Raw genomic sequence first — 13,920 nt, forward strand, 5'->3', positions numbered from 1 at the left:
TATTTCTTCCAACCTGACAAGTGGCCTGAGGCCCCAACGGAGGCGTGTCATTCTACAGAGAAGACTCCCAACCCTCCTCCCCCTGGGCATCTTGCTCCCTTCCATTCCAGGAAAGGAAGGGGGCGCAGACATGAACTATATTCTGATGCAACCTACAGTGATATAAGTAGAATGCCTATTGGGTTGTACATTAAGTCTGCAAAGTAGCACTTGTTTTATTAAGTCGAAATTCAATCATTGCCAATCATTGTAATTTGAAGACACCCTGTGGTCTGGAATGAGGGATAACAATTCAAACATAATATTTTTATACCATCATAACATCAACATTATAGTATCACACAATAACCACTGCAGTAAATTCTTTAGACAAAGCAGCAGTCTTAATAGATCACTCCTACCTATTAAGCAGAAATGAGCATGTGCATAAAAGGCTACTAAGGGGAAAATAAAACATAAACATTTATGGTATTTATAGAAGCTAGATGTCCCCATCACTGACATTCCAGGAATTAGTGCAGGATGAATTTTCCTGGAGGATCTTTGGAACATGATTACTTGAGACCAATGTTATATCTTATTTTATACTGTATTGTTATTTTTCATTTTGGTTTTCTATGAATGTATTCTCTTTTCTGATATTATTGAGTCCATAGGTAGTCCCGGACTTACAACAGATCATTTAGTGACCAAAGTTATAACAGCACTGAAAAGGGTGACTTATGACTGCTTTTCACTTATCATTGCAGCATCCCCATAGTCATGTGATCAAAATTTGGATGCTTCACAACTGGCTCATATTAATGATGGTTGCCATGTCCTGGCGCCATTTTGCAATCTTCTGACATGAAAAGTCAATGGGGAAGCCAGATTTAATTAACAACTGTGCTACTACAGTTGTTAATTAACTTAATTGCAATGATTCACTTAACAACTGTGGCAAGAAAGATAATAAAATGGGGTAACGTTCACTTAACAAATGTCTCACTTAGCAACAGAAAATTTGGGCTCAATTGTGATCATAAATGGAAGACTGCCTGTAGTTTTTCTTATTATTTTATTGTATTTTATATTATACTGCAGTCCGCTGAGTCTAGATAATACAACCACACACAAATTAAATGATACTACTATTTGTTAAATTGTAACTGATTCTTATGATTCTCTGGACTAGCTCTATGTACATTTTCCAATCTTGTACAGCTTCTTTCAGCTGTTTTATGCTCTGGCTGGTGTCAGCTTTGATGATGTGTAGCCACAATTTTTTGTGTGTGGCCTCATTTCCTTTTACTGTTGATTATTCTGAGCATAACTGCCTTTTCCAGTGTGTTTGATCACATGACATGACTGAAATGTTGTGATTTTGCCTTTCAGTGATAAGTTTTATACACTCTAGTACTTGTTTGCAGAGGAGTCTTCTCTGACACTACAGCTCAAGCAAGTTGGTTTTCCTTCTAACTTTTTCATAGCCCAACTTTTGCTGTTCTCTGTAGCTATGGGAAATATGATGGTGCGGACTAAGCTACATTTAATTGCCAGGCTGATATCCTTGCTTTTCCATACTCAATGTATTCAAATTAAATAAGTGTCAATTACATTTCATTAGGATTTATTTTTAGGGACATGTAACATCCTCGTATAAATTAAAACAATTGAAAATGGGATGGGGGAATAATAGAAAAGGTAACAAGAAAAACAGACAAAAGCATTACTAAACAGGACATGAATAAGAGGAAAATACAGGAAGTAAAGCAGTGCATAAAAACATATTGAGGATTTAAGAACAAGGGAATTAAAAAAATTTGTTTACTTATATTTGCAGGTGTGTGTATGGTTCTGAACAGGAAAAATGCAAAATCTATAAAAAGTAAAGTTTTATACTATACTCCATTAAACTAATATTTGTTTTCTATGATAAAAAGTATAAATATTATTGAACACTGGACCACAATGATTCTATGACACATGCTGTTAACCTTTTTTCATCTGGATGCATAACATTTTGCATAGTTCAATTCTACTTATAAAAGCTTTTTTACAAAATCTTTTTTCTCTTTTCATAAAATTGGAATGAAATAAAGGTAGAGTGTTTAACCCAACTTTTTAAATGTTAACAGAAACATTCTAAACAAATTACAAAATGTGATCCACACAATTTAGAGGGAATAGGTTTTTTAAAAATAATAATAATATGCAAAATATTTTTTTATTTCTTTAAAAAAAAATTAAAATTAAAAAATGAAATAACATAGCAAGTAAATATTGAATTTAAGTGTTGGCAGTGTTTTTTTTTTTTTATTTCTAAATCACTACCAAAATGGTAAAAGTATTATTGTAAACTTTATTACACTTTTCTTTTTGACAAAATACTAAAGTTAAAAAACACTCAAACATCAAAAAGCATTTAAATATGCAATATTTTACATATAAACATAATTTGTCCACCAACAAAATATTAGACAAGGAAAAAATCCTAGAAGTTTTGTTAAAAGAATATCAACATTACAGATTCAAGATGAGCCTGCACAAAGATGCAGGCTCAAATGTCTGCTGCCTTCACTGAAACTGAAGACTTTCCTCAGTCAGTATAATGGAATAAAATTTTAGTACATCCTATGATCATTTCTAAAAGATTAGGAGACTGATCCAATATTCTACATCCAACGTTCAATTCCTTAAGTGCCTTATAGATAGGACTCAAAAGCGCCTCTTACTCATCTTAGCATCCCTTCCCTGCAGTATATGTTTCAAAATTACATCAACTGCAATATAGTTTACTCTATTATGAAATAGTCTCTCAGAAATAAAAGGCAGCGCCAAGCACTAGTGAAAAAAATACAGAAAAACAACAACAGAGGAACCACATTACAGTTTTGCATTATAGTTTTCTGCTTTTCTATAGTTTAAACAAAGATGTAATCACTCTAGTACTGGATGCTTGATAGTTGACATAAATTTTCCAAAGAAGAACAAACTATTGGACAGTTGCTCTTTTATTTATCAGAATTGCTGAAGAATGTTGGCGTAGATGACAACTTATCTGATTGACCATTCTCTTCAAATAGTTGGCTCCCACTGGAACGCTGGACAGAATCACAGAAATTTCATCATGGCTGAGAACAGAAAATACATATATACAAACTGATTAAGACAACGTTTCTGATAAACTTTTTCACAGGAATGAAGTATATATCACTACCCAGAGACATTCACCTTGTTTTACTCACCCAAGATTGCCTGTGCATTTTTGGATAGTGAAAACTATTGGAGATGTTGGATAATTGGCAGATAAAGAGAGTTCAACTTCAAACTTTGCAAAAGGCGTAGAACTGGAGAACAAAAAGCTTACACTACATATGAAAAAAACCAGATACATAAAGTTAATCATTACGTATGTTACTACCCAAGCAAAGCTCAATTATATGAAATAACTGGGAGAAGTAATCCGATTTAAAATGAAAAACTGTGAACATGGATAATTTTATCTTTCACCTAAACCAAATTATATAGTGATAATCTGAATTGGAATCTAAATTAATAACTTGGTAAATGACAACTAATAAATAAAGGTGAATTCAGCCTATTTGCAGTAACTTCATCATGTAAACCAGAGGTGGGCAATTAATTTTCCCAAGGGGTCACATGAGAAATTGGGACTGTTGTGGAGGGCCACTACCTCCCACCTTGCTGCCACCCCCCCCCCCACAACTCCACCATGGACCAGACAGGGACAGCCAAAGTGCTGGATATGGCCCATGGGCTGTAAAATGTCCAGATCTGATATAGACAATCATGAACATATTCAACTTGTTCTCTCTCAAAGATTACTTTACATCGTTTTTCATTGAATGTTTAAATGGCCAGGTTTCAGATGGTGTATCAGCAGTGCCACTCCTGCAATAAATGACTTCTCTACTTACCATGATTTAATAACATCCTGGATTCATTGGTATACACAATAATGTGTTATAAATAGGCTACTCCTGAAAAATGTTTGGAAACTTCAGATGATATGGCCAATGGGCTATTAATAGGTACATGGTTTTTTTGTTTAAAAAAAAAACCTTACTTGCTAGTTCTCAGGAATCTTTCTTTGCTTCCACTTTATCTCTGGATACATTTTAAATAAGTATGAAATTATAGAGCCAGAAATGGCCAGAAACTTAATTAAGTTCCTTAATAAATATACCTTGCAGATATTCTGATGTATTGTTTTAATTGTGTTTTTGTTATAGCAATCTATAATAATTAAATGAGAGGTCATATACAAATTATCATTATCATAAATAACTAAAACTAAACAAAAACCCTTGTTAGATGTTTTTCTCACAGTCAGTCCACATACATAAATTGTGTATTAAGATCTTTCAATTCTCTACTACTAAAAAACCTCTGCCAAATCTGCATGTTGTATGTGTTTGTTTTTAAGTTGCCTGTCAAATTACATACATAACTCTTTTTAGCTTTTATTTTACTATTTATTTTAATCTGGTTCTGGAATCCACTATTTGATTATTTCTCTTTTATTTACTTCATTTTTTATGCATTTTGTAAAGTTTATATCATACTGGATAACTGTGCATTTTTGTTCCTTATTATGCTCCTTGAAATCTATTTGCCAAAAATTGTTCACCTTTTTTTTCCTGCCTTCAGCAAAATGGATTATGATTCGTGGCAATTGCCTAAACAAATCCATGCAGTTTTCTTGGCTGCAATTTCAGATACAATTTGTCATTGCCTTTGTACTAGACTGAGAGAGAGAGCGACTGATTTTTACCTGGCTGACTTTGTGCCTAAGACAGAGGCTCATAACCTCTTGGTTTCCAGCCTTGGGCCTTTAACCACTTCCAATCTGCCTCTCGTTTTAAAATACACCATTGTAAAAATTTAGTGTTGTCAGTTAAGCATAAAACTATGGAGTAATTTAGCTGAATTATAACACGTATTTACAAACTGGGAAGACTTTCCCCCCCAATTATTTGTATGCACCAAGCATACAAACGGAAGTAGATTAGACAAGAACTTACTTTGTGTTATTCACTTCAGTCTTCAGCAAGTAAAATTTTCCGCCCCATTTGTTCAGAAACTCTATCTCTTCTCCCAGAAGTTGACACCGGTTCACCACGAGAGACAGATCATGCAGCATCTACTTGAACAATCAAAATAAACATAATCTTGACATCCTAATAATACACACACAGATTTTCTAGAAAATATGGTTTGTCAAAAATGAACTTTTCATAAAATTTTTGGGTGATTCTACTCTTCAGTCTCCTCTCATCATCCTTATCCTTTTCCTCACCACCAATATCTCCATTATTCGGAACACATGGAAGAAAGTGGTAGAGGTGCAGGGCATTGGGAACTAATAATTGGCTAACCCCTAACTTATCCTTTTTCAATTCTCCCAACGGCGGTTGTCTTTTGGCAAAATAAGTGGCTGAAACCAACCCATATATGACTCAATGTATTGTAGAGAAAGGTATGGTTTTTCTATACCAGGGGTCGGTCCCCAATCCCCAGTCCATAGCACAGTAGCAGTCAGCGACCTGTTGGGAACTGAGCCGTGCCAAGCGGCAGGTTCCATTTGTGCAAGTGGCAGGTGCGTGCATGAAACCACCCCCTCCCCCCCCCACCACTGCTGCTGGTTCAGAGCCGGAAAGGTTGGGGACTTCTGTTCTATACTAAAAGCACTCTAAAAGCAGCATGTAGAACAATAAAGCAAACAATAAGAAAAAATGCATTAGCTTCTTTAAATAACTAAAGCCAATCAGTCATCTAAGTGTTACTGCTTCTAAGACAAAAAATAATACTCTCTAATCCAGGGTCCCCAACCACCGGTCCGCATGAACAAGTCCTACCGGGCCGCTGGCTTGCTGGCGCCGCCATCTTTTTGATGAAAAGTGCTTCCGGTGAGCTTTTCCGGGTAGAAAGCTCACCGGCGCGTTTCATCAAAAAGATAAGCGGCATGCGCTCGGTGAGCTTTTCCGGTAGAAAGCTCACGGAAGCACGTTTTCATCAAAAAAGATGGCGGCGCCAGTGCTTCCGGTGAGCTTTTCCAGGTAGAAAGCTCACCGGAAGCACGTTTTCATCAAAAAGATGGCGGCGCCAGCGCTTCCGGTGACCTCACGGAGCGCTGGCGCCCATGCTTTGATGAAAAATGCTTCGGTGAGGTCACCAGAAGCACTTTTCATCAAAAAGATGGCGGCGCCCAGCTGATGCCGGTGCCGGCGCGGCGCCCAGCTGATGCCAGTACCGGGCAGCGGCGTAAAAAGGTTGGGGATCACTGCTCTAATCCATAGTTCCCCATTCGAGTAATATCCAGATTTTTTTCCCCAAGAATGTATGAGCTTCACGATAAATTTCTAACTTCTTTGTTCATCTCATAAGTGTCATGAACCAGTAAAATAATAAATGTGAGGATAGTTTTAAGAGCTTTACTGTCATGCCTGCTTTATTCTACATAGTATACAAATTCTAGACTTCCTTAAAATTTGTTCCTTACCTGAGAAAGTTGATGCACTGTTGAGCATTTCTTTTTGATGAAAAGTGCTTCCGGTGAGCTTTTCCGGGTGAAAGCTCACCGGAAGCACGTTTCATCAAAAAGATGGCAGTTCAGCGCTTCAGTGAGCTTTTCGGGTAGAAAGCTCACCGGAAGCACGTTTTCATCAAAAAGATGGCGGCGCCATCGCTTCGGTGAGCTTTTCCGGGTAGAAAGCTCACCGGAAGCACGTTTTCATCAAAAAAGATGGCGGCGCAAGCGCTTCCGGTGAGCTTTTCCGGTAGAAAGCTCACCGAAGCTGCGCTTTTCATCAAAAAGATGGCGGCGCCAGCGCTTCCGGTGAGCTTTTCGGGTAGAAAGCTCACTGGAAGCACGTTTTCATCAAAAAGATGGCGGCGCCAGCGCTTCAGTGAGCTTTTCCAGGTAGAAAGCTCACGGGCACTTTTTCATCAAAAAAGATGGCGGCGCCCAGCTGATGCGGTACCGGGCTGCGGCGCCCAGCTGATGCCAGTACCGGGCGCGGCGAAAAAGGTTGGGGATCACTGCTCTAATCCATAGTTCCCCATTCGAGTAATATCCAGATTTTTTTCCCCAAGAATGTATGAGCTTCACGATAAATTTCTAACTTCTTTGTTCATCTCATAAGTGTCATGAACCAGTAAAATAATAAATGTGAGGATAGTTTTAAGAGCTTTACTGTCATGCCTGCTTTATTCTACATAGTATACAAATTCTAGACTTCCTTATAATTTGTTCCTTACCTGAGAAAGTTGATGCACTGTTGAGCATTTCTTTTGCCATGATTTTTGACTGTCAATAAACTGAAAGATAAGCTTATGCACTAATTTTGCAGCAGGCGCAGCTTTTGTTTCTGGAAAAAACACCAAGTAAAGGTAAAAAAAATATTATCAAAAATTAAGTTATATTTAAATCATTTCATGTTATTTGTTTATTAATCACATTTATGTGGCTGCCCATCTCACACAAAGTGATTCCTGGTGGCATATAATAACAGAATAAAATAACAGATAATTTCAGATGTTTTAATCATTAATCATGCACATGTCTCCTTTGTATAGTTTTACCAAGGACCTGTGCATTATCCATTACTTGTAAAAGCTTCTGTTTCCCCACAGCTTTGACTATTATTTTCCTAATGAAAAAAATATACTGCAGAAGAAATTAAAATTAAAATTAGAAAGCAAAGATTCCTGGTATCAAGCCTGATTTTCCTAGTTTCTTCCATTTCAACAGTATGTTTCACATGAAGCTCTGGGTATTCCTTAAGATCATAAAATATTGCAATCTTACCATCCAATAATGTTTCAAAATTCAGACTAACAATCTCCCAGGATAACTTGTTTCTGAAAGTAGCATCATCTACAAAAAAGCACACACAGTGTGAAGCACATCTTCAAAATGGGGTTTGAGTTACTCCACTTCTAGTAATGTATAGTTTGCATTACAAATAGTATGACTTAGGGTGACGTGTGAATCAGATTTGTTCACTTCTGAATAAACTGGATAACCTCCTATACATATTTACAATATTGAAGAATATTTACATGGAGAGATAACTTGTCACATCAGCCTCTACCCTAAAGCTGTCCAGTTTAGACACCCCCTGATCATTCAGGATTTACAATCTATCCTTCTAATGCAAAATGTTCCTTTACAATAAAAAAACACAACTTCACAAAATAGTAGTATCAAACAGCCAAAAAATAGCCACGATAAACAGTTAAATTCAAATAATTTTAAACATTTTTTTTTTACAAAAGTGCCATAGGAGGCAGGTTAAGAGTTCCTGCTATTTTGCAACTTACCTAAGGGACATTTAAATCCCACGGTGAGCTCAATAGAATCATAAAGGAAGGTAAATACTGCCTGGTGATCATTCCATTCCTTTATTACCCACTCAGAGAAGCTGCAAGAATAAAGCATTACACAATCACAGACTGAAGAGAAAATATTAGAAAGACAAGATATGCACACATATTAATATTTGCTATTAATGCACTTTCCGTTTTTGGAAAGCGAAGTGTTTCTTGACTAGGCTGCTAGTGCGACTAATATTAATGTTTCTGTATTTCTTTCTTTAAAATACTTTTCTTCTTGGGGAGACCAAAAGGTTAAAAACAAAAAAGGTTCCATTCATTCCAGGAAGGATGCAGAATTCTTTAGTCGAAGTCTTGAGCAGAAGCTCCAAGAGAAACTCAGATTTTCACAGATTAGGACAGGGGTCCCCAACCACCGGGCCGCGGACCGGTACCGGGCCGTGGAGCACTCTTTACCGGGCCGCAAAGAAAAATTTTTTTAAAAAATGGCGGCTTTCTTCGCCTTCGGTGAATGCTGCTGGGATCGGGGATCAAGGACACAAATGAAAGAAGGGGGGAGGAAGCAACCGAAGCCTGTCCTGTTCTCTGGCTCAGCTCTCTCAGTCGCTTTCTCGCTCCTCCACCAGCCCAGGAAGAAACTGCTTCAAAGAAGCCGGGGGAGGGTGGCTTTTCCTGTCGCCGCAGCTTCCCCGAGCGCCCGTTCACCCCACCCCACCCGCCCGCCCGCTGCGGTTCAATCCACAGTGCTCCGTTCTGCCTGCCTGCCTGTCTGGTTGTTTGGGAGCAGCTTCGGCTGAGAATAATAACTATTCGCCTCTTTTTATCAGCGAGAAGCTGCTCCAAAGCGAAGAAGGCAGGCAGGCAGGCAGGCAGAACGGAGCACTGTGGATTGAACGCGAGCGGGCGGGCGGGCGGGGTGGGGTGAACGGGCGCTTCGGGAAGCTGTGGCGACAGGAAAAGCCACCCCCGGCTTCTTGGGCTGCTGGAGGAGCGATAGAGTGACTGAGAGAGGAGCGAGGCAGACACCTGAGGGAGGGAGGGAGGCAGACACCTGAGGGATGGGGCTGAGGGAGGCAGGGCCGAGGCGCTCCCTGAACTTGGTGGTTTGCTGGCAGGCGTTTTATTACCCGACTAGGTAACAACATCAGATGTTACCTAGTCAGGTAATGAAACGTCTGCAAGCAAACTACCAAACTCAGATTCCCGGTCCTTGAAAAATGTTTCTGCTTGAAACCGGTCCCTGGTACAAAAAGGTTGGGGACCACTGGATTAGGAGATAACCTCTAGCAAAATCAGTGTCTCTTTAATTGTAAGATTAAATCAATTAGATTGATCTAGTGGTTAAGGCACAGGTTAGAAAGCGAGGGTTGATCAGTTGAAGGCCATCTTTGTTATGAAAGCCACTTGGATGACCTTGAGCCTCTCAGCTCAACCCACCTCACAGGGGTTTTTTTGGGGGGGGAAATAGGAAGAGGAAAGTGTGTTGAATATGTTTGCTGCCTTTTGTTATTTGTTATTTTTTGTTATTTGTAAAAATAATAAAGGCAGGATACAAATAAAATAAAAATAACGTAAAACTAACTTTGTCAGTTAACTTCAAAACCATGCAGTCATCCCCACAATAAATACTGAAACAGAGAACTTGGTCTTTTAACTATTATTGGAAAATTCATGAGTTTTATTTTCCTAGACAATTTTATTAACATCAGATAGTTTTTTAGAGTAATTATATTGTCATCCCTCAATGAGAATGAACAGTAATCATGAAATAATCAAATTAAACTTTAAACAATTCTCTGTCAAATGAGACTAAGTTCCTAAAGGGACAGCATATATTGGGACAGTTCTAATTAGAAGATGAATGGCATTACAAAAAATCCTTTTTAATTTACTTACTTGTATTTCTCTGTAAGTTCTTGGCAACTTCTTACGTCTCTTTGAAGCTGGTTGATTTCAGAAATTATCTGTTGTTTTTTATCACTAAGATCTGATTGGCCTCTGCAAAAATGCAACGTGAATAAAATAGTGGTGTTGAAAGCCGACATATTTTATAGGTTGCAAATATGGGATATTTTGGTGTTAAATATTACCTTTGAAGATTATCTTGTTGGGATTTGTAATTTTCTAGTTCTAAAATTAAAGAAAAATACATTTAAAATCTGGCAACAGAATACAAATAAAACTATTTATTATAATTAAACACATCCAATCCCAAATAATTCTAATTTTCCTTCCAAGATAAAATTATTGGAACTTCCACACAGCTGTAATTTCCATTCCAGTCTCCAATCCCTCAAAAGCAGGTGATGCTAATATGCAATTGTGTTCATGCCTGCCCATTTTGTGCAATACTAAGAACAAGTGTCCCATCTTAAGCAGCTCCAGGACTTGGAAAGAAAAAGGTTATTTTACTTTCCCCACTCCAAGGGACATAACATAAGTAAAATAGCTTGCCTTTCCTTCATATTGTATGAGTTTATTTGATAATCTACAAAAAATATTCTGAGTTAAAGGGTAGGCAGGGGGAGCAAATCCTGAAAGATCTGCTAGGACAACTTAACTTCAGAAGACAATGTGAAATGACAGTTCTTGCAAATAGGAAAGAGACCACCCACAAACTCAACAGAGCTGCAACATTTCAAAAGAAATATTAATTTTGCTATATTTAAATACAATGCGGCCAAGACAGAAATAAAATAGTTCAACTGACCAAGGCAATCAACATTGTAGAACAAGAGATCTAGAGCTGAATGAAAATAATTTAAATATACTATCCTACACTCTCTCTCTCCCTCCCTCCCTCCCCCTCTCTCTTCCTGGTACTTTTGTATAAAACATTATGCAGACTCCAGGGTCAGTGCCCTTCTGGCATTCAGGAAAACACCACATTAGGTTTTGGCCTGAAAAAGAGTACATCAATCTGATCATGATGATCTTAGAAGCATTCAGTTCATAGCATATAACCAAAATGTACACATATTAGGAGGTAAAGTCAACTACAGGCTTTCAGAGCATAAGCAAAGTTGAACGTGACATGACGTAACTATCCAAAGCATCCCCCTGGTGCATGTAAAAAGCAGTAAGAAAGGTAAACTTTGGCTAACAATGCATACTCTGCTAGCAAACAGGTGTTTCATGTACTTCAAATATTCCCTATATAAACTCATTGTGGGAATGTCATCGCAGTTTATCAGGTTTATATGATTTCAATAATCAGGATATTCTGAATGATTTATACTCCCACTATATGTAGGCTAGATTAAAACAGCAAAAATAATCAATAAATCTATCTAATATATTTCTATGTTAAAAAAATTGTAAAAGCCATATCATTTCACAGGAGGAATACTATTAAGATAATATAATCTTTATTTTAAGCAGTAATGGTGCCCAATTTTCTTGTTTGTCTGAAAGGTTTTTGTAAAAGACCATTCTTATGTCTCCCTCGTCTATTGAAAATTAATTCTAAATCTTTTATCTCATTTAATTAAAAAAAACCTACTTACCTCTCTCAATATGTTTTACTTTGGTCTCATGTTCCTCCATGGCATAATTGGTATCCAACTCAGAATAATCGAGAGTAGCAGTTTCTAAAAGTCAGGTAATGTTTAACAAAGTCATATATCCAAAAGTATAACATACATTATCAAACAGTTTAGTAGAAAATTCATTTTGTAAATGAATATGCTTCCTATTTTGAAGTTTATACCACAGAAATTGAGTAGTTTTAATGAAAGAGAAAACAAAAATTCTAAAATGCTTCTGGTAAGTATAAATTTATAGATACAGCTTTTATTTTTACTATATTGGCCCAAAGGTTGATATAATTCCAATTAAAAAAAGCAAAACTTCCAACTAGTGGTCATATTGCATTGCTTTCCGGAGGACTGTTGTACACTTACATCACTTCAACACAGAAACGCATTTTAGTAAACAATGGTTTACAATCCATGAAAAACTTAATGTTTGTGCATTCCATCTTACAAAGAGGTAGGCCAGATGCAGCCTTAATATTTGGGATGGAGCGAGTCTGGTATATTGTGAGACACTATGTTATCATGATGCCACACTGAATCAAACACTAACCTTTAAAAGACATTATTGCAATTGAAAGCAAAAGCTCGCTACTTGCCATAATCTCCTTAGAAAGTTGGCTAGAACCACTTAGGGTGCCCACTCTACTACTCTGCAAATGACTGCCCTTGCATTAGATTGAAATCAAGGAGTTTTTTTTTATTGCATCAAGGAAATCATTGCTACATCTCAAACAGAAATCACAAGTAAAACATCTTCATCATTGGATAGAACTGCTTGAGTTGAGCTGCCTGGAGATGTGGAGAACGAGTGGATGGTCTGGAGATGTTTAAACAGACTGTGCATTGGTCTGGCTAGAACTAAAGATTACATGGGAAAATGGGGGTTTCCCAGAGGATGAGGATATTCACTGCAAATGTGGCACTATTCAGACAACTATCCATTTTTTACTGTGCCCTCTGGGATCAACTTGCACACAGAATGACTTGCTGGTCTGCCATTAACATGGCCTGTACTGGGCTAGAACCAGTGGTGGGATTCAATTTTTTTTACTACCAGTTCTGTGGGCGATGCTTGGTGGCAGGGGAAGGATAATCCAGTCAGAGGTGATATTTGCCGGTTCTCCGAACTACTCAAAATTTTCGCTACCAGTTCTCCAGAACTGGTCAGAACCTGCTGAATACCACTTCTGGCTAGAACTATATAAATCTATATATTATTAAAGTTTTTAGATATTAAATAAATAATTTCCCCTTTTCTAGATCCTGCATTTCTGACACAAGACAAGATGAGCAATTAATTTCACAAGAAATTCCATTTATAAATAAGGTAGTTCACCTATCATTAATAATATTCAGAGAAGCCAAAGATGATATAATCAAAATGTTCATTTTGCAGATCAGCATTTAGCTACATATATCCTTTTCTTGAATTCCCTTATCTTTTAAAAATAATATTACAGTAGTTTGACAAATTATTTAAAAAATAACACTGTAGTGTCTTTCTGTCGGTCAGTCTATCCATCTACTTACCTACCATATTAGCATCATGAGAACACTATGAAAATTAATCAGCATATCAAAATGCAAATTAAATAAACTGAGGTCATGATTTTTCAATTTCCTCATTATTATCTGTCATAAAATGTGCAAATTTAGTAAAATAATTTATTTAAACTACCGTATATGCCGGCGTATAAGACGACCCGGCGTATAAGGCGACCCCCAACATTTCCACTCAAAATATAGTTTGTTATATACTCGCCCCTCTTCCGCACGCCTTCCACTTTTGCACTTTTTTTTTTTTTTTGAGGCACTTTTGTCTACCGTGGAAGCGAATCCCGTGAAGCCGAAAGGAGCAGCCAGCCTTCTCCCAGCTCCCAGGAAGCGAGGCTCGCACCGCCCGGGCTCCGCTGAGGTATCCGGCTGGGGCTGTCAGGAGTTGTTACCGCTGGCGCGGCTCGCCGGCTCCAGTCCCGCGTTGCCTCGGGAAGGGAAGGCAAAAGGAAGAGCCGCGGCGGCGCTTTGCAATGGCAGCAGCGGCTCC

The 13,920-nt window shown here is 37.8% G+C and overlaps 1 protein-coding gene across 1 annotated transcript in view; it reads right to left on the reverse strand.

Annotated features, from left to right (window-relative positions):
• Positions 1-1,592: 1,592 nt before the first annotated feature.
• The window catches only part of KNL1 (kinetochore scaffold 1), a 37,277-nt gene continuing 24,949 nt past the window's right edge, over positions 1,593-13,920 (reverse strand). Inside the window, exons 18-26 of the mRNA XM_087951700.1 lie at positions 11,847-11,930; positions 10,431-10,470; positions 10,237-10,338; positions 8,329-8,429; positions 7,814-7,882; positions 7,264-7,373; positions 5,028-5,146; positions 3,228-3,350; positions 1,593-3,113 (exon numbers count right to left, since the gene is read on the reverse strand). Coding sequence (XP_087807826.1) covers positions 2,975-3,113; positions 3,228-3,350; positions 5,028-5,146; positions 7,264-7,373; positions 7,814-7,882; positions 8,329-8,429; positions 10,237-10,338; positions 10,431-10,470; positions 11,847-11,930 — 887 coding nt within the window. The 3' untranslated portion in view covers positions 1,593-2,974. The remainder of the gene's footprint in view (positions 3,114-3,227; positions 3,351-5,027; positions 5,147-7,263; positions 7,374-7,813; positions 7,883-8,328; positions 8,430-10,236; positions 10,339-10,430; positions 10,471-11,846; positions 11,931-13,920) is intronic.

The sequence above is a fragment of the Notechis scutatus genome, chromosome 1 (genome assembly GCF_049901735.1).
Source record: "Notechis scutatus isolate UNSWTSFEM ecotype Mainland chromosome 1, rNotScu1.2, whole genome shotgun sequence".
Lineage (NCBI taxonomy): Eukaryota > Metazoa > Chordata > Lepidosauria > Squamata > Elapidae > Notechis > Notechis scutatus.